General features: G+C 37.6%; 1 protein-coding gene across 1 annotated transcript in view; it reads right to left on the bottom strand.

Moving 5' to 3' along the window:
* The window catches only part of RNF123 (ring finger protein 123), a 112811-nt gene that overhangs the window by 61945 nt on the left and 28737 nt on the right, over positions 1-22129 (bottom strand). Inside the window, exons 15-27 of the mRNA XM_087955030.1 lie at positions 21675-21748; positions 19817-19934; positions 19199-19298; positions 18456-18517; positions 17950-18021; positions 16543-16663; positions 15716-15817; positions 12899-13005; positions 9013-9205; positions 8083-8228; positions 7415-7498; positions 2375-2482; positions 985-1162 (exon numbers count right to left, since the gene is read on the bottom strand). Coding sequence (XP_087811156.1) covers positions 985-1162; positions 2375-2482; positions 7415-7498; positions 8083-8228; positions 9013-9205; positions 12899-13005; positions 15716-15817; positions 16543-16663; positions 17950-18021; positions 18456-18517; positions 19199-19298; positions 19817-19934; positions 21675-21748 — 1465 coding nt within the window. The remainder of the gene's footprint in view (positions 1-984; positions 1163-2374; positions 2483-7414; positions 7499-8082; positions 8229-9012; positions 9206-12898; positions 13006-15715; positions 15818-16542; positions 16664-17949; positions 18022-18455; positions 18518-19198; positions 19299-19816; positions 19935-21674; positions 21749-22129) is intronic.

Here is a 22129-nt window from a genome sequence, read left to right as displayed (position 1 = left end):
AATTAATCTCAAGGCCCAGAGCTCATAAAAAATTTCCAATCTACAGTAGTCTGTGATGAGAGATATCTGTACATACTGTAGCATTTGATAAGAATAGAGGTAAATTTTACATTAATTCCTAAAAAGAGTAACTGCAGAAAACATGACAGAATCCAAAATCAAGGAGGGAAGGCATTTGTAAAAAGTGAACAAAAAGAAACTTTTTCCAGTTCTAGAAAGGAAATACCTTAAGATTTTTTAAAAGTCTTTCTCCATTTCAATAATGGGAAACCGAGGAAACAGTTCTGAGGAAAAGAAGTCCATAGCTATTAAACCTAATTTTTATCACCTTTCCTTCTTTCTCATGAAGGGATAGGAAGTCATTCTTATTTACTTATTTAAGTGAAAATAAATAAGGAAAATATTATCAGACCTAGAATTATGGAATGGCATTACTTCCATAATTTGTGTGCTGTATATGAAACATAGGACACCTCATATGCTGAGAAAATACTGTACAATTGCCCTATCATACAAACTTCTGTCATATTGTCTGCATATCGATTATAATAATATAAATAATATTAAAATATGTATATGCTGGTGATTCTCAGCACCTCTGGGAGGTTTATAAATTGTTAAAAATGTTTAAAAAGGAGAAAACAAGGAAACCAAAAATAATAAAATATTGCAGAGACAGCAAAAGTGGATGGGGAAAAAGAAACAGAGGGGGTTACAATCACTCTCATCAAAGGCTCGGACAAAGAGGCAGGTTATCAGAGCCTTCGAAACACCTTAAGATAGTCCCTTTGAATCTCTGGGGAACCCTCCTTCCATTTCCATAAGGGCAATTTAACATGTGTCGTGTTTATTTTAGCAGGAAAAAAGCTGCTGGCAAAATGAAGTTGGTGACAGATGCCAGATTCTATGTTCTCGTGTTTTTCTTACCCATGGTCAGGATTCTGCATGCAAAATATAAACAATCCTGCTTAAAGATATCCTCACCTGGAAGTTCTTCCATGCTGTTAACAGGACTGAAGTAGTTCTTGAGAGCGCTGTAGCTATTCATTGCTACACTCAGGTAAAACTCAGGCATGAATGCAAAGAGGGAGCCAATTCTGTCTCCGTGTTCGATGGTACGAATGCACACCCGTAACAACCAGTATATATCTTGCATCTTCTCCTGTAGAGGGGGAATTCTGAATTAATTTGTACTTCAAGTGTCAGAAAAAGTACACAGTGGAATCTCCAGTCACGACCATAATTCGTTCCGTAACTTCGGTCACAACCCGATTTGGTCGTGACCAGCAGCGAGACTGACTGCACATATGCCTACAAAAAAAATTGGCGCGGAAGGGGAAATCGGTGCAGAAAGAGAATCAGCCGCAGCCGTGTGTGACTGCCATCCAATTTTTCAATTGTGACCCGATTCAAAAATGTTGTGGATTTTTTGGTCAGAACCCGATTTGGTCGCAGTCAGAAGCGTTTGTGACCAGAGGTTCTACTGTATATGCAAAAGATTAGAAGAGAACTAATTTGGTGTAGTAGTTAAGGCATTAGACTATGTAGAAATTGGGAGAACTTGAGTTCTGGTCTTGCCTTAGCCAGCTGGGTGCCCTTGGGCCAGACATTCTCTCCTTGCCCTGGGATGGATGCAAGGGGAAATCTCACTTCCAAAAAACCTTGCCAAGAAATTGCAGGGACTAGCTCACTAACAAATAACACATATACACACAAAAAGATTAGTACTTATTTATGAGTTAAATATGTATCCATCTAATGGAGTCATAGGTAACCAAGAATGCCAGGTAAGTAAGAGAGAGATTGGTGGAAAGAGTGAACACCCCACTCCCTCTAATGCAGCCAACTTACTCTTCATGCTAATCACTGAACAAAACAAGTCTTTACTTCTACAGCCAGCACAGAGATGAAGTAAAAGAGGAAGGGAAACAGAATGATTAGCCTCTCCTCTATCAGCTGGTTGGTTGAAGTCAGCTTTTTATTACTTTGTTAAGGGGGAATCCTTAGCCACCTTGAATTTGCAAACTTCAAACTCTGAGCAGCCTGTTACTATTTTTTTCTAGCAACAAGTCACATTTATGGCCTTATATACAAATCTGGATTGATATAGTTATAACTCTCAAAGTAGCTGAAGAGTTCAAGAATATCCTACATTAAAACTTTCTGGTTAAACTAAAGGAAAAAAATGAATCAATTTATTATTAATGTGCACAATTCTTTTATAATATAAACTCTACAGATAATTTTGCAGGAATAAAGTATGTAAACGCAGGAAATAATAGCAGAACTTCCCTTAACTTTTTTACACTAGAATTGGACTATCTGGCCCTGATTTAACCATGGCATTCTAGATTTAAAGTGCATTCCCTCTCACCTTTGAATAAATCGTAACATTGATCCAAGCAAGTCGGCGACTCAAATGATTCAGCTTCTCAGAAAAAACTTTTTGACTTTTCAGTAATTCTTCACAGATATCTCTTCTCTGAATTGAAAACAGAAGAAGCAATATCTTTTCTAGTATTCAGGATTACACATACAGTATAATTCCCCAGGTACTGGGGCAGTCAGGCCATTAATGTTTTTATTTGCCTCAATGTGGTTTTAGTTGGTTTTCATTTTAATGTAAGTCTTTGTTTTTGTTTGTTTACCGCCTACATTTTCTTGAATAGACGGGCAGTTAGATAAATTAGCCAAAATGGAGAAATTATGTGTGAAAAACTAAAAACACCCTTACTGCTTCCATAGATATGAAGAGGCTAGTAGTCAGGTGCTCTTGATCAATTGGTCATCATAATATGACTACCTTGATAAAAGCTGAAGTTTTAGGGGATTGATGGTCTCCAGCATTGAAGTTTGTGTTATAGACATTGTGATTATAGACACAATGATCTTAAGAGAAGCAACTGTTGCTGCCCATCAATCTGGGAAGGGCTATAAGGCCATTTCTAGATAATTTAAAGCCCATCATTCTACAGTGAGGAAGATTATTCACAAATAGAAAATACTGAAGACAGTTGCCAATCTTTCTAGGAGTGGACGTCCCAACAAATTTACCCTAAGGTCCAACCGTGCAATGCTCAGAGAAACTGCAAAAAAATCCAAAAATTACATCTCAGACTCTATGGGCCTCAGTTAGCATATTAAATGTTGGAAGTTCATGACAGTAGAATTCGAAAAAGACTGAACAAGTATGATTTGTTTGGAAGGTTTGCCAGAAGAAAGCCTCTTTTCTCTAAAAAGAACATGGCAGCATGGCTTAGATTTGCAAAGTTGCATCTGAACAAATCATGAGACTTCTGGAACGCTGTCCTTCGGATAGACGAGACCAAAGTGGAGATGTTTGGCCATAATGCACAGTGCCATTTTTGATGAAAACCAAACACAGCATATCAGCACAAACATCTCATAAAAACTCTCAAGCACAGTGATGGAGAGGTGATGATTTGGGCTTGTTTTGCAGCCACAGGAGCTGGGCACCTTGCAGTTATTGAGTCCACTATAAACTTCTCTATATACCAAAGTATTTGTTAGGTATAACATTGATACCAAATATAGTTTGGGTGAATAAATATATAAAACTTAGATATCATGGTTTAAGTGCTTATCACTTTAAGCACAATGCAGCAGGCAATTAGCCGATTAAGGGTGCGGTTAGAAGTTACAATATAAGGAAGCATTAGAAGCTGGAAAGCTCTCTGTCTGTAACTGCTGTGAGCTGGCTGTCTGACTGTAACTGGCTGTAACTGTGTGCTGCTGCGACTAACTGAGATTACTGACTGTGAGTGCCTGAGACTGAACTGTTATTGTTTGCTACTGTTTGCTGAATATCCAGCGTTTGTTTCTCTGGAGAGTGAAACCGGAGGAGGAGAAGATATCTTTATCGGCTGATAAAGATATTGCAAGGACTCTTAACTTGGACTATACTAGTGAGTCTTACTGGATGGAAATACTGTGAATGAATTAATGGACTGAATGACAATGCTTAAACTCTAACTGGATTAAAAACTATTTAAACTACAAACAGTGTTTGTGTTCAGTGTGTGTATACTCTGGGGCCCTTCCGCTCTCCTTTGGTTGCCTGGCTTGACTACTGCTGCAATACTCTGCTAGGGGTTAATCTCCAAACCCTAACATTGGTTATGGGCCCAGCAGCATAGTCTTACTAACCAGGATATAGCAGAGAGAGTTGGTGTGAGTTGCACATTACTGTAAAAACAAACTGTTTTAATTAGTTTAAAATAGTCAAAATATCTGAAGAGTAATGGCACAAGTAAATTTGTCACAACTGTCCATGATATCCAGGCTGGATGGAACAAACTATGTTTCATGGTCAATGAAATGTAGTTTACTTCACACAGAGAAGGTTTGTGGGACATTATTGCAAACCCACCAGATGTGAGTAGATGGGATCCTGCTGATGATGATGATAAAGAAAAGTTACAAGACTTTAAACTGAAGAATGAGCAGGCTTTATGCATCATAGGACTGACTCTCTGTGATCAGCAGCTTGTCCATATTCGTGGAGAAGAAAATGCTGCAACTGCTGGGAGAACCTCAGGAAGATTTATGTTCGGGACAGTGTAGGAGCACATATAAATCTTACACGGAAGCTTTTTCGAACGCATCTTCAGAGGAATGGAGATATGTTAGTTCATTTAAACTGTATGAAGAGCATTTTTCAAGATTTGCAAGAAAAAGAGCTTATATTTAATGAACTGCAACAAGTCTACATAATATTATCTTCATTAGATCAAAGCTATGATGACTATGTGACTTCGCTGGAAGTATTGCCAAAAGAAAGTCTCTCATTAACCGAGATTACAGGCAGGCTACTAGAAGAAGCCAAAAGAAGGCGTGAGCGTGACGAGCTGAGAGAAGATAAGAAAGAAGAGAAATTATCTTCAAAGATTGAAAGAAACCAGCAAAGCAAAGTAAAGCACCTGGAAGAAGAGAATTTATCTTCATCGGCATACACAATTAAAAGTGTTTTAATTGTGGAGGCAGAGGACATTTGGCAAGGTTCTGCAAAAGGAGAAAAGCCAGAATGTAAAAAGCCAAAGAAAGCATTTGAACTAGCCACGTTTGGCAACTCTGATGTGAAGAATAATTTATGGGTGGTTGACAGTGGCGCATCCCACTGCATCACAAGAGATAAGACAAAATTTATAAAAATGTCTACAAGCTCTCAACATATATCACTTGCCAATGGCTGGAACCTGAAAGCGAAAGGTCAAGGTTTTGCACGTTGTCCGTACATAAACCAGGATATAAAAATGTTGTATGTACCGCAACTAAAGTTTAATTTGCTTTCAGTAAGGGTATTAGATAAATTAGGTTATGTAATTACTTTTAAAGATAATAATTGCATAATTGAAAAAGATAACAAAAGGGTAACTGCAGCTTTAAATGGAACATTATATGTATTAGATAATAGTAAGAAAGGGGAGGCTAAACTGTATTTAATAATATAAAGCCTCATGATGAATGTATTCATTTATTGCATAGGCGTTTGGGGCATGTAAATTTTAAAATGCTAAAACGTACAGTTGAGTTATCTGAAGGAATAAGGTTAAAATCTTGTGATAAATATTTGCGTTGTAATGTTTGCTGTGAAGATAAGAGCAAGGTATTGCCTGCAAATAGGCTAAATGGTTTCAAAACAAAAGAACCTTTAGAAGTAGTATTTGCAGACATAATAGGTCCAAAGAAACCCAGTATGGGGGTGCTAGATATATACTGAGCATTATGGACCATTATTCTAGATATGGGTTTTGCTATTTAATGAAAAGCAAAACTGAAACATATCAACATTTTTTCAATTGGCTTAGGTTTGTTGAAAGAAAGTCTAAACGACAACTGATAACCCTGGTGACAGATAATGGTACGGAATTTATTAATAACAAATTCCAGAACAGACTTAAAGTAGCTGGAATAGAGCATAAGAAGTCTGCTCCATACAGGCCAGAACATAACGCTTTTATTGAAAGAAGAGGCCAAACACTACAGGCAATGGTTAGAACAATGTTAAATGATTCTGGGTTACCTGATTCTTTGTGGGGAGGCTACAATGTGTGCTAATAACATATTGAACAACGTTGTTAATACAACAACAGGTGAAATTCCATTCACCAGATGGCATGGCAGGAAACCTGATCTAAGTTACCTGCACACATTTGGTGCACCAGCATGGGTGCATATTCCTGCACAACTCAGAAAAAAAGGGCAACATAGAGCTAAAAGATTTTTCTTCGTTGGTTATCAGGCAAACCATAGGGCATATAGATTTTGGGAGAAAGGCACATCTAAAGTGTTATGTAGTGCTAGTGCCCAATTTCTAGAACATGAAGGATGGGAGAAATTAGAACAGGATGCCAATAAAAGATGTAGTTATTGAATCCTATAGAAATCCCATTAGTTATCCCTGTAACTTTAAAAATAAAGTAAAGAAACAAATACAGGATGAAATAGTGCCCATAAAGGAAGAAACAGATTCAATAGCTGAACAGGATGAGGAAGATGAACAGGTAGTAGTTCAACAAAGTCCTCCTGTAAGCCCTGTAATTCCCAGAAGAACTACACGATATCTAGACCGCCTGATAGGTACCAGGCTAACACAGTGTGTCAGATTAATCAAGTTCCTAATTCTGTAGAAGAAATTAAAAAGTATCCTAATAAGGAAAAAGAAAAATGGTATGCAGCAATGAATAAGGAACTGAATTCATTAAGTGATATGAAGGTGTATGAAAATGCCAAATTACCTGTAGGAAAGAAATCCATTGGCTGCAAATGGATATTTAAGGTAAAAATAGATAAAGATGGTAATTTAATCCATAAGGCAAGGTTAGAACAGTATTCTAGAGTCAAATGTCCGGCCATCTGTCCGACAGCTAAAGCTTGCCCAACATTGAGTCATCCAAAGTACACCAGCAAATCTAAAACAGAATGACTGAAAAAGAATCAAGGTGTTGCAATGGTCCAGTCGAAGTCCAGACCTCAGTCCAATTGAAATGATGTGGCAGGACCTCAACAGAGCATTCATAAACAAAAACCCATAAACCTCAATGAACTAAAGCAATGTTGTAAAGAAGATTGGACCAAAATTCCTCCACAAGGAAGTGAGAGATTGATAAAGTTACACAGAAAATGATTACTTCACGTTATTGCTGCTAAACGTGGTTCTACAAGCTACTGAATTATAAGCTGTACTTAGTTTTTAACATGTGGCTCCTTCGTTTTAGCTTTTTGTGAAATAAATGATAACAAGGTGGAATATGTCATGTGTTGTTGTTCATGTGAGGTTGTATTCGCTTTTAAGAACTGCCAAGAACCAGATGATTTTTATTATGTCAGAGAAATGATACGAACTTTTCCCAAAGAACAAACTGGAAAGGCAGCACAAAGAAGAGTTTCTTACCCTTTCCGGGCATCGGCCAATCTTTTCTTCAGTATCTTTCAATGCCATAGCATACTCATTAACATCATCAGAAACACCTACCATCTGAAATACAATTAAATGTCAGTAATACCAACTAGAGATTTCCTAACACATTAAAGAAAAAGGTGGGATATTTACCAAAGGTAAAATAAAAATGCCGAATGTGATCAGAGCAGCAGCATCAATATTTTGGAATGCCCAGAACCAATTCTTACAAGTGCAAAATTAACATTTTGAGGATAGAACTGCAAATCTGTGACAGACCCCTCTTGATGGCAGGGTGCTGTCAACAGCAATAACACAATATGCTGGAGAACGACTTCCTCCGCCTGCTACTTTCTCACTTGGAGTCATTTTCTATCAGCCAGGTTTGTTTCTAGTCTTGGGGGTTTAATATCCTCTGCAGCTTCTGCTTCTCAAATGAAAACTATTAGATACCTATAGTTCTTGGTGACCAAGGACATCAAATAACATGGATCTGTCGCCATAAGGGACACTGTGAGGCAAAAAGTAGGTGAACCATTATTACAAATGTAGCACTTCCCACCCTTTCTCAGTGGATCCTTGTTTCTTCATTAAGTGAATTCTCATCCCAGTGCTAAGAGCGAAATACAATTAGGAACCCCACTAAAATGAATCCTGCTCACCTTACCAAGCTGCTGATGCACGCTGAGATTGTACATCATGACTATTCCGTCCAAGATTTCCAGGAGAGAATTCTTGGTTATTGGTTGATCTGGCTCTTCTGTAGGTTTCCCCAATAGAAGACCCTCATTTACATGGCTACCTTCAACTGTCATAAAAACAAAGATGAGTTTCTAAGCAAGCCACTGTTAAGCATAAGAATCTGTTAATTGTGAAATTAACAGAATTATACTTTTCTGAATGGACATGTTAATATTTTAATCATGAATTTCAATCATGCTACGTTAAAACTAAATCTAAATAGAAAAAAGTCTACAGTTGTTTTTCATTCTTCTACACACTCCCCTCTATTAACTCTTTCTTTTCAACTTATAATCCAAAGGAATGAACCTTGCCTATTTCTCCTCTTCAGTTTTGTTAGAATGATTACACTTTATTAATTTTCCATTATTTACATGCTACTCCAAAACCATCTGCAAGTGCAATACAGTTCTCATACTCTTTCAGGCAGAAGGCACAAAGCTTTCATTCTAGTCATAGGGTTCCTTATAACATATCCACATACCAACTAAAAAGAGGTATAAATCTTGTCCTTCAGCCATGGAACACACTCCACAGTAAAATCATCCTACTTTTAACACATTGTGCAAACACCCAGGCTCTTTTGAAAAGGCACTGGGAAAGATGTGAGAAAAGAGAAGGATGATCAGAGCAAGACGTTACAGTGGCAATGATTTGCACCATTAACAGATTTGAAAGAACATGTAGCTGAGAGTCAAAACTTGATGTCATATAATCAATGACTACTGAAAACTTGTTTTCACTTGCAGAGTCATGTATAGCAATTCTTTGGAGGGTTTCCCCCCTCTCACCTATATTTTTATAATTTTCTTTAGTGCTGTTTTGTCAGAATACAGTTATATGTTACTCACTGTCCTCCTCTGTTCGTTGTTCCATGTTCAATGTACGGACTTTAACCTTCTCTATGGAACCTGGTGATCGTCTTGGGGTCATTAGACTCACAGCTGCAGTGCTGAGAAAACGGTTAGCTCGCCCTAAAGTGGGAGAACTGAGCCAGCTTGGCCTGGCCAAGGCTCCCCCAATTGCCAGTGCAGCGGTGGGACGCTGAGAGAAGGAGAGAAAGAGAGAGAAAGAGAGGGAGGGAAAGGGGGGGAGAGAGAGAGAGAGAGAGAGAGAGAGAGAGAGAGAGAATATGACAAAGATATGCACTAGAATTTGTTCAGCTACAAGAATCCTTCCTCTCAATGAAAAAAGCCACCTTGAACACTGCACAAATCTTTGATACTCAAGTAGCTAATCAGAATATTACCATTCACAAAAATATTTTTTAAACATTTTCAACTCAAAATCTAGGTAAGATCTCATACAGTCAAGCATAACTGGAATAAAGCTACTGGAAAACTATAGTAGGAACCACAATTTGTATTCTCTTCAGGCAGGGGTAGGATTCAACCGGCGTTACTACCGGTTCGGTGATTACATTTTGCGTGCGCATGCAAACATAACATAACCTTAGGCTGTGCTGCCCGGACAGCTGAAAAGCGCTGTGCTCAGGTGCGCAGCGTTTGAAAAGCCTCTTTTTTCCTGCTTTTTCAACCTCAGCTGTGCCGCGCAAAGCAGCTGATGTTGAAAAAGCAGGAAATAAAGGACAGGTAAGAGCCCGGGCAGGTGGGTGGGCCAAACAGCAGCAAACACAGAACCAATCCTGTGTCTGCTGCTTTTCAGAGCTGCCGGTTCTATAGAGCCGGACAGAACCGTTAGCATCCCACCTCTATCTTCAGGGTATTACCAATAGCAAAGACTAATTTGATATTTTTTTCTGTCAGTGGACTATACTAGATTTGTGGGCTTCTTTAAATCTTGTAAGCATCTCGCTTATGTGAGATGGGTGTTTATATAAATAATGGAAATATATGCATACTTTGAAGAATGCCTGGTATGACAGGAATCCATTTCTTTGCTTTCTACAACCTGACCACTGGAAACATGGGAGAATTTCCTATTTTTTCCTCTCCCCTCTTTTCCAACAGATATATCACTAAAGAATCTTTTACAAAACATTTATTCGGCAAACTTCACTTCACTGAAAAAATTCTAAGCTGGGACTGGAGTCAGCAAGACTAAAATTAAATCCAAAAAGCATTAAAAAAAAGAAAGAAAGGTACATTACCCAGTACCATTACCACTTCCCCTGCAAAGGAAGTAGGAGGAGAATGTTTTTGAAGAGATGTTATAAATGTTATTCCAGCACTGAGAAAATCTTTCATTGCCTTCAGAACTGTTCCCTAATCCAATACCTTTGAGTCTGCATACTTCACATCTGAATGCCTTGTTATGGTTGCATCTGACTGCTATACTACCTCACAATTTGAGATTATTATTTTTTCCCTGTGTTTTATTTATACTTTATGTTATAAGGCTACCCATCTCAGGGTGTTTTTTCATACCACTTGTTTTCCCCACTACTCAAAACCATTTCTACAATTATATCAAGAACTTATCAACTTTAATAAAACTTTGACCCATTTTAGGCACAGTTGTACTGTTAGGCTCACTTGTGCTGTTGACACTGCTGATTCTTCATCTTCATCAAGATCATCCATTGTCACAGCCTGAAGTTCTGCAGGATCAATTAGAATATTCACCTTTGAGGCCAAATCATCTGTGTGAATAAACAATGCAATGATATTGCCAGGTACGCTTGTTTGAACACTTTCCTTTTCCTAACTTGATTTCCCATTTTATTTCCCACTAGTAGAAGGCCAAATAGCAATATAATAGGAAAGCTCTAAATAGTATTTATATATCAAGGATACTTCTCAAGATTAACACCACAGGGGAACAGCAAAACAAAACTGACCCATCCCATGACACTTCTGAATTGACATAATCCTATGAATTTGATAATTTTGTTGTTTCAGATACTAATGCTTTGGATGGAATGACCCTAATTGGGACTTAAATGCTTATTTGGTGCCCATTGGTCTATTTCTTAAACCCCCAAAACATCATAGATTTCTCACAACATATGCAAATCTATCAGAACCTTTAGCGTTATAATATCTGCTGTTCTTCTTGCTCTACCCTAGTAAGGAGGTGTGGTTGAACTGCTGACCACTCCTAAGTGAAATGCCTCAGGGCTCAGCTCTCTTCCCCATATTATTTAATATTTCAATAAGACCTGCTAGGACATGTTAAGTATTAGGATCCAATCTGGGTCAATCATTGGCACTAGAGGTTTAGTCTTCTGAGCTTTGGACTTGTGCTGGAGCCCATGTTAGGGAATTTCTCTCCAGCAGAATGTTAACTATCAGTTTAGGGTGAGAATCATTAATATGTTATAAACATATGAACTAATTATAAATATTGCTCTAGCTGAAAAAGTAGTGGAGAATCTTATCTCGATCTGAAAGGTTCCATGGCGCAAAGCAAGCTAAAACCAAAACCTAGCAAAACACAGACACTGTTCTAATGGCACCATTCCAGCTTTTCCAGCTAGACAAAGTTGAACTCTTTTGAGAGCAAGTGCCCAACATAGGAGTTCTCTTGGACTCTTGGTTCCTGCTTTAATCAGCATTAGAGGCCATGCCTAGGGAAGGAAGGAAGCCTCTCTCCAACTTTGACTGGCATGGTTTTTTGGAGTAAAGTCCAGTGGACAGAGATTCGTGTCATCAACATCTTGAGACTAAACCACTGTACTTTGCTTTGGATCTCCATTTGAAAATCGCCCTAACCTGCATAGCATTCGGAATGCAGTTGCCTACTTTTTGGTGGGTTCCAGTTTCACAAACATTGAGCCAGGAGCCAGTAGAATTTAAAATACAATTCAAAGAGCAGCTGTTAACCAAACAACAACAACAACAACAACAACAAAAACCCTGCAATGGCTTGGCTGCCCATTATCTGCCCACTCCTTTCTGTTCCATTAGGGAAGGAATGCTTCAGGAGCTGTCCCCTACCAGAAATTGAAAGCCCAGGACAGGCCTTCTCAGGGGCTGCCCCAATGTTAGGAGACAAATAATTTCAAGCAATCCAAATGGCTTCCTTTGTGTTGAGTTAGGAAGATACTGAAAATTATTTCACTATGCAGACATTGTGGGCTAAATGGTTGCTTTTTTACCAACAGAAGAGAATATTTGTAGTCCTGGATTAAACTTTGGAGTCCTTGATGCTCTCCAAGCATGGTTATTTTCTTGCAGGCTTTTCATTACACACTTTTCACTACCCAACAAGGTAATGAAATGTCTGCAACAAAGCCAAGCTCAGAGAACACAAAAGTGCACAGATTTTTAAAATGAATCTTTGGGAAAATATGATTTTTGTTATATTTTTAACATGCAGTGTTTTAGCCAAACCTTTTACTAATACTTTTATATTTTAGAAGAATTAACATATTGTTTCTGGTCTGGTCTATGCTTTAAAAACTGAATCATCTTAGCATCCTGTGACAGGGTATAAATAACATGGCACACTGGTTTGTCCTTAAAAGGGCAAGGACAGAATCAAAAGGCAACATCCTATCTTTCTAGGTTTTATATATATATAGCTTATAAGGTAATAATTGCATTAGAATGTTCTATTTAAATGCAATCTAAGTCATCAGCTGTTGGTGAGATTATTATTTTTTTCCCTGTGTTTTATTTATACTTTATGTTATAAGGCTACCCATCTCAGGGTGTTTTTTCATACCACTTGTTTTCCCCACTACTCAAAACCATTTCTACAATTATATCAAGAACTTATCAACTTTAATAAAACTTTGACCCATTTTAGGCACAGTTGTACTGTTAGGCTCACTTGTGCTGTTGACACTGCTGATTCTTCATCTTCATCAAGATCATCCATTGTCACAGCCTGAAGTTCTGCAGGATCAATTAGAATATTCACCTTTGAGGCCAAATCATCTGTGTGAATAAACAATGCAATGATATTGCCAGGTACGCTTGTTTGAACACTTTCCTTTTCCTAACTTGATTTCCCATTTTATTTCCCACTAGTAGAAGGCCAAATAGCAATATAATAGGAAAGCTCTAAATAGTATTTATATATCAAGGATACTTCTCAAGATTAACACCACAGGGGAACAGCAAAACAAAACTGACCCATCCCATGACACTTCTGAATTGACATAATCCTATGAATTTGATAATTTTGTTGTTTCAGATACTAATGCTTTGGATGGAATGACCCTAATTGGGACTTAAATGCTTATTTGGTGCCCATTGGTCTATTTCTTAAACCCCCAAAACATCATAGATTTCTCACAACATATGCAAATCTATCAGAACCTTTAGCGTTATAATATCTGCTGTTCTTCTTGCTCTACCCTAGTAAGGAGGTGTGGTTGAACTGCTGACCACTCCTAAGTGAAATGCCTCAGGGCTCAGCTCTCTTCCCCATATTATTTAATATTTCAATAAGACCTGCTAGGACATGTTAAGTATTAGGATCCAATCTGGGTCAATCATTGGCACTAGAGGTTTAGTCTTCTGAGCTTTCGGACTTGTGCTGGAGCCCATGTTAGGGAATTTCTCTCCAGCAGAATGTTAACTATCAGTTTAGGGTGAGGAATCATTAATATGTTATAAACATATGAACTAATTATAAATATTGCTCTAGCTGAAAAAGTAGTGGAGAATCTTATCTCGTATCTGAAAGGTTCCATGGCGCAAAGCAAGCTAAAACCAAAACCTAGCAAAACACAGACACTGTTCTAATGGCTCCATTCCAGCTTTTCCAGCTAGACAAAGTTGAACTCTTTTTTGAGGAGCAAGTGCCCAACATAGGAGTTCTCTTGGACTCTTAGTTCCTGCTTTAATCAGCATTAGAGGCCATGCCTAGGGAAGGAAGGAAGCCTCTCTCCAACTTTGACTGGCATGGCCCTTTTTGGAGTAGAAAGTCCAGTGGACAGAGATTCGTGTCATCAACATCTTGAGACTAAACCACTGTACTTTGCTTTGGATCTCCATTTGAAAATCGCCCCTAACCTGCATAGCATTCGGAATGCAGTTGCCTACTTTTTGGTGGGTTCCAGTTTCACAAACATTGAGCCAGGAGCCAGTAGAATTTAAAATACAATTCAAAGAGCAGCTGTTAACCAAACAACAACAACAACAACAAAAACCCTGCAATGGCTTGGCTGCCCATTATCTGCCCACTCCTTTCTGTTCCATTAGGGAAGGAATGCTTCAGGGAGCTGTCCCCCTACCAGAAATTGAAAGCCCAGGGACAGGCCTTCTCAGGGGCTGCCCCAATGTTAGGAGACAAATAATTTCAAGCAATCCAAATGGCTTCCTTTGTGTTGAGTTAGGAAGATACTGAAAATTATTTCACTATGCAGACATTGTGGGCTAAATGGTTGCTTTTTTTACCAACAGAAGAGAATATTTGTAGTCCTGGATTAAACTTTGGAGTCCTTGATGCTCTCCAAGCATGGTTATTTTCTTGCAGGCTTTTCATTACACACTTTTCACTACCCAACAAGGTAATGAAATGTCTGCAACAAAGCCAAGCTCAGAGAACACAAAAGTGCCACAGATTTTTAAAATGAATCTTTGGGAAAATATGATTTTTGTTATATTTTTAACATGCAGTGTTTTAGCCAAACCTTTTACTAATACTTTTATATTTTAGAAGAATTAACATATTGTTTCTGGTCTGGTCTATGCTTTAAAAACTGAATCATCTTAGCATCCTGTGACAGGGTATAAATAACATGGCACACTGGTTTGTCCTTAAAAGGGCAAGGACAGAATCAAAAGGCAACATCCTATCTTTCTAGGTTTTATATATATAGCTTATAAGGTAATAATTGCATTAGAATGTTCTATTTAAAATGCAACTAAGTCATCAGTTTGTATGACATTAAAATTATTTTTTTCAATATCATCCAAAACACATCTGTGCTGATGGTTCTAATTTAGTACTTTTGTTAATGAGCCCGAAACAGGAAATTTTCCAAGAGCGACTTGTTGTCCTGAGGACTCTCTTTTATTTAGAAGAGCATCTGCAGAATGCTTCAAACTGAGTAGCTTCTATTTAAATTTCAAATTAAAATACAGTTTCCAAGAAAGGTTATGAGCAAAGAGAACATGGCTTCTGATAGTTACGTCAGATGCTCAATTAGCACCTGCCAGTTAATAGCTACTAGTGATGTTTTGATATCAAATTCCTAACAGTGAACACATTGAAAATATAACAAGGCAGGAAAAGCATGGAGAGGATGGTTTTTGGAATTCTTCCAACACAGTTCAGTTCTGGATTATGAGATCAGGAGGGAGAGAGGGAGGCTTAAAATGGCAGTCACCAATACTTTAAGACACTGCTCAACTGTTTTTCCCAAAGGGACATACTGGGAGAATGTTTTTGGATTTTTTTTTTCTCTTCAGCCCCAAGTCACATCTGCACATTTTCAAACTTGTTTTTTCTTTACTTTTTTTTTCTTTTCTTTTTGGTTTTTCTTTCCACACCAAACTTAGTCCTATTGGTTTGGAGAAAAGTATCCCATTGATGGACAGATAAGAGCATTTGAAATTAAACCCACATCTTTTGTATATTAAAAATAAATATTTATTTTTAATTAAATACATATAATGTGTCAAAGGAGTCACTTGCCTTTCAGAGTTTTCTTGAGATGAGATAAGAGCCCCCCAAGACGCTGGAGGTCAAAATAATCCACCTTCCCATTATAAAAGAGCTGAGGGGGAACATAAGCATCTGCATAAAATAGACAAACATGTTATCTTAGGGTGAAGGAACTAGTATTCTTTGATAATAAATAATTGGGATGTTATGAATTACATATATAATTTTTAGGACATGTTTTTGAATACAGCTTTAAAAAAGCAATCTAAGTTATAATTGCAGAATGAAATATACATCGAGACAATATATTCCTATGGTTTTAAAGCAGAAACATAAAACATCACATATATCAGAGGGTTGTAAAAATTAGAAAAAGGAGCAGTGTAAATTCAGTAAATAATATTTTAGAAATATATTAATTCTTTTCACAAGAGGCAACTTTCAAGAGATAATTTTTTAAGATTATGTGCAAATTTCTGATTTAGGGTAAATAGTTTGGTACATAGTTCATGTTTCAGAGTCTGTGCTAAATTTGGCCAACATGGATTTACTTTCAACTTTGCCTCATACTCTATTTTAACTGTTCTTCTCCTCACTCTTTGAGTAAGCGGTTTCATTGTGAGAAGAGAGAATGTCCGCACTTTTTAAAATGACAATCTTTCTGAACATTAACTATGATCCTCCAAATATCATGATCTAATTTGTAATTTGGGGATAAAAAAGATCAAGGATATCGTATCACACCACTCCAGAATCCTTTAAAAGAAATTAATTTTAGTTGAAAAGTCCATTCTTCAACTTTCAGTCATATGCCAATATAGACGTTATCACATTTTTCAAAGATAAAGGCATTTTACCTTCACTATGCAGTGCTGATACATTCTTCATCTTATGTTCATCCCAGTAATGTCTCAAGGCTGCTATGAGTCGATGCAAGAAACACACCATATATTCTGGAGGACATAACACGGTCAGATTCTAAAGGCAAAAAAAGTGCAACAGTCCTCTGCAGTTAATCTAACAGTTTCAGGAGTAATGCTAGATATCTCAATTCACTTAAATATGTCTGATGCGTAGTACCCTTCCCTTTTTGCATTTCCACAAGCAGGACACGCCTATTGATGGAATATGTCCTTACTGATTTGTGCCTATTTCCCCACAAAAAAATAGCATCTCTTTCTATTTGAAGCAGAGGAATTGTGCACTTCAGAACATGACATGGGGGAAGGGGAGGGCAAAACAGCTACAAGAGTCCAAAAGAATACAGTGTTTCTCATACTATCATAACATACTGCTCTCAGGACAGGCACCATATAGTATTAAAAGTGAATCTCTAAGGAACGTTCAAGCTCCCCTATATGAGCCAATATTGCTATGAACAAAAAAGGAAAAATTCTAACCAGAAACAATAATTCTCTAACAACTTTTTAACAATCTATATATGTCTCAGAACTTTATATACTGAATACTATCCGTAACATTTTTCCCAATGGCAGGAGCATTCCCAGGACAAGTACTGTTGAGAATATTAACTCTTTTAATTAATTTAACTCTTATTGACAAAAAATTAGGTACTGAGCCTATCTCCCCTTTTTCTGTAATAACAGAATAACAGAGTTGAAAGGGACCTTGGAGGCCTTCTAGTCCAACCCCTGCTCAGGCAAGAAATCATATACCATTTCAGACAAAATGTCGTCCAATCTCTTCTTAAAAACCTCCAGTATTGGAGCACCTATAACTTCTGATCATTCCACTGATTGTTATAACTGTTAGAGGAAATTTCTCCTCAGTTCTAGGTTGGTTCTCTCCTTGATTAGTTTCTATCCAGGGCTTCTTGTCCCCACAGTCTAATCTCCACAGCCATCCTGCCTACCTTTCAGAACAGATTTTAGGTAGACACAAGGGAACACAATGAAAAGTATCCCCCCAGATATAGAGATCCTTCTATCTTTGGGGGGCGGGGAGCGATCTTTTGCAAGATCCATAGTATACAATTTCTACTGATAAAGGTTGTAATATACTAGGATTAAGCTACTGATCATTCAATCTTTGATGAATGATGAATTAGGGAAGCTGATGGGTAACACAGAAAATGTAGCTGCATGGAGCACCTGATAGCACGAAATTCATCAGGAAAAAGTTGTAAAGATTGCTAACATGTAAATTAAGGCACAATAATGCCCTTGCTAAAAGTATACTTTTAGGCAAAAGTATCAAATATGCAACAATTGATGAAAAACATAACGGAATTCTTCTTCACTTACCCCTCGATTGCTGGCATTTTCCTGAAGGAATTTTCGGAATTTATTTAGAAAGATATATCTTGAAGCTCCTCCCTGAAAGAAACAAAACGGTGACTATATTAAATGATACAAAAATTGAATACTACAGATTAAATATGTCATTGTGCAGCCTGCAATTAATAGTCACATTGAACGGAAAGGGCAAACAACATACCTTAAAGCAAATTTATTATCTGGATTTATTAACTTAAATCAAGAGTTAGCAAGATACAACCATGGAAATCAAGTAATAGATTTGTTTAACAAAGTAACTTCTAAGTTCCAGCAATAAGGACTCTTAGCATCTTATTAAATTAAGCAATGTTTTATGAAACTAACAGCAAGGAGTATGGAACTGCATGAATATACATACCTTTTAGTTCTTAAAATACAAGCAAATTACTTTAAAGAAAAACTACGGTAAAACAGCATAAAGCAAGTTTATATTCAGAATCATTGCAGTATTCAGCTATTTAAAGTGTCCTTACCACACCATGATCTCTATTGTTTAATAATAGCTTCAGTATCTGCACCTGGAGTTCTTCCACCACTACGAAAGAAAAAATAACATATCTCTTAGAAAGATTGGGTGAGTCCGTCACCATATTCTACTGAGAAACCAATAATTAATTCAAGTCTTATATAGAAATTCTAGAAAGAATTGACATTATTTCATTACTCTCCCAAAAGAGATTCATCAATAAAAGTTCCAGTAGGTCACTCCAGATAATCTAGAGAATAATACAATGTACAAACTTAACAAATAAGTAACTCAAGAGGACAACTGAGTTGATTAGTACTACATTTGGGAGTATGAAAGCAAACAAAATTGATAGCATTGTAATACCCAACTTTGGTGTGTACATTTTCCTTGCAAACTGGGATCAAGCTATGATTTATAGGTATTGATCACAGTGATGTCAAGCCATAGACACCAATACACCAATACAGGTGTATTGAAAATTCAGAGCCTTGCATGTGATCTCTAAAAACTTTCATTCTTAATGTGATCAAAAGAGGAAATTATTAAAAACATGACCAAAAAATAATAGCAGCTAGATTTAATGTAAATTAACGGAAATGTAAATAATGTAATAAATTCTAGTTGTTTTATCCATGTATAGCACATAAGTCACTTGAATGACAATTGAAGACTTCAGCCCATAAAAAGTTACATAACTCTGATCTACAATGACATTAAAGTCCAAATTTCATAAACCCATTATTGTACCTTCAATGCGTTTTTTAAGCCGCTGGCACCCTCTCTCATATGCTCGCCTCCTAAGTCTCTCTTCAGAACTCTCATTCTTTACCTCTTTACTCTCTTTGCCCTGCATTTAAAGAAGACAGCAACAGAATTATAAACAGTGCTCAAAGCATACAGAGCCAGTGGGGAATTGGGCTTTTTAAAAATGTGTACCAATAAAACATAAATTAAAAAAGGGGATGGTAGGAAAAGCTTGGAAACCAAGAGCTAAACCAGTTGATAATAAACGATAACCACCCCCAAAGTGCTACACACTATCATCTGTATACGGTAGAACCTCTGGTCACAATCGCTTCTGACCACAACCAAATCGGGTTCCGACCAAAAAATTCACAAAATTTTTGAATCTGGTCACGAACACGTACTCGGGTGGCGATCAAACACAACCCCTGACCCAGAAATTCCTGAAGACAAAACATTAGAAGACGAAATTGCCAAAGTTATGGAACAAATTATGGTCATGACCAGAGGTTCTACTGTAATTGTATTATGGTCAGAATATATCTAGATAAAGTCTGAATCACAGGTATTAAAGCCAATGTGTAATTCCTTGAATCTACTATCTGAAGGTTTTTTCTTCACCTCCTTGTTGAAGCGATTTGGCCACCAGGTGGTGGGTATCAACTCCTGTAAGCCAGCCTCCTCCACACGCAAGGGGGACTTGATATAAAAAAATACAACAGAGCGAAGAACATCAAATCTGAAAGGAGTTAAGAAAATTGGGTGGTAGTTCAGGACAATTTGTGAATCTAAGTGAAAAAGAACGACTCTGAAGTTAGTCAAAATAATTTTGCAAACCAAAAGTTTTTTCTGAAGTCAGCTCTGTAAGGCATTTGAAATTAAGCTATGTACTGAAATATGCAAATCTTTGGTTTTATATGGACCCATTGTAAATAGAGTAACTAAACCAGTCAAGCCTTTTGAGAGAAAGCCAATATCTGAAAGCCAATGTCTGTGTCGAGAGCTGAGATTTCCAGTAATAACTTGGAGCATACCTAACAGTTAAGACAGCTACACAAATAACTTGACCTAATACAGGGATGTCAAACTCAAGGCCCACAGACTGGATCCAGCCTGCAGGGTGCTTAGATCTGTCCCGCAGGCCCACACTGGAAACAGCAAAGGACAGCCTGCGGTGTCTCTGCCAGTGAAAATGGAGTTCGGGAGGGCCACATGCATGCCTCCTAGGCTCCGTTTCTGGCCATGACAGCCTCCTGCAGCCCTCTGCCAGCGAAAACATAGCTCGTGAGGGCCACGTGCAGCCTTCCTGGATTCCATTTCCACTGGCAGAGGGCTGCACGAGGCCATCGTGGCCAGAAACAGAGCCTCGATGGGTAACGTGGAGTTGGCCACATCTACCCTGGCCATGCCCACCCGGCCCAAGGTCAAACACAACCCTGATGTGGCCATCAATGAAATCGAGTTTGACTCTCCCTAGCACTGTGCAGTAATAGTGCTTTCAATAATTTATTGCTCCGATGTCAAGAAATGGGAGTTTAGTTAGAAGACGTGAAGGAACAAGTTATGGACAAAATCTACCTATGTCAGGGGTGTTAAACTTGCAGCCTATGGGCCAACTGCGTCACATGCTGGCCACATCCATGCCCGGTTTAGTGAAGGGGAAAAAAGCCACAATACATCATGTGACAACATGATGATGCCACAAGTTTGACACCCCTGACCTATGTGGTCAATCAGTCAGTAAACAGTTTAACATATGATAGTGATTTAGTACTGAGATAAGGTGGGGAGACAGCACTATGATAAAGTAAAATATAATATAATCTATGTTATACCTACTTATGGAAATTTTAAGATAAAAAAGGGATAAATGTTCTCCAAGGATTTCCTCTTGCTGTATTATTCCTCAAAAGTGAAGAGAAACAAATAAGGGTAATAAAGGAGAAGCCATTATCAAACTTTCAATTGCTTAGGCATTCTTTAACTAGAAACTTGCCATTTCCTCATGCTCCATACTCCATACTCTGTCTCAATATTTATATCACAAACATCAAAGAATGCTAATTGAAATACATTTACAAATAAGTAGCCAATGACAAAGTGCTGAATGCTTGATTCAGCAGAAATGCTTTAGAATTTGCTTGATTCAGCAGAAGCACAAATGCAGCGGCTATCTATGGCTCAATTAAAGCAATCGCATATGTTTCCAGGATTGTGACATAATCCTGAAAACAAGTATGCAGACTTAGTGAGATGGAGACAAGTTCTGTATTTGTCTCTCAATACACTGAACACACACTTCTGAATCTGAATTAATGCATGGCCTCAATCAACAGTTAATTAATAATTACTTGAAAGATAGCTTTTACAAAACATTTTATATTGCCTATATTTGAAATAATCAGATAATGTCAGTGAATAAGTATCACTGAGAAATCTAAGCAACTATGAACAACATATACATATAAAGAAAGGATACAAGACATTATTGAGCAAATATTTCCTGGATTTTTCATGTTTTAGGATAGCAATAGTAAGGCGAAGATAATGGATCTGGGCAGAAAAAAAAGGAAAAAGGACAATCAACTTATAGAGACCAACGCAGGTAATCCTTGATTTATGACTATAATGACAGTTCAAAGTTATAACATTCTGGAAAAAAAGAGACTTGTAACCTGCACTTACACTTATAACCATTGCACCACCGCTGTGATCACATGATTGCAATTTGGGGGCTTGGCACCTGTCTGCCTTTATGACCAGTTGCAGTGTGCAAATCATGTGCATGTGATTTGTGACCTTTTTTGCCTCTTTCCAGCAAAAAATACACCACCGGGCAGCTGGATTCGCTTAACAATTGCATGTGATTAACATTTAACAACTGTAAAAATTGTCATAAAATGAGGCCCAATATATGACCACAAGGACTTGCAA

Source organism: Notechis scutatus, chromosome 2, assembly GCF_049901735.1.
Source record: "Notechis scutatus isolate UNSWTSFEM ecotype Mainland chromosome 2, rNotScu1.2, whole genome shotgun sequence".
NCBI lineage: Eukaryota > Metazoa > Chordata > Lepidosauria > Squamata > Elapidae > Notechis > Notechis scutatus.
This window is presented reverse-complemented; position numbering and strand designations above follow the sequence as displayed.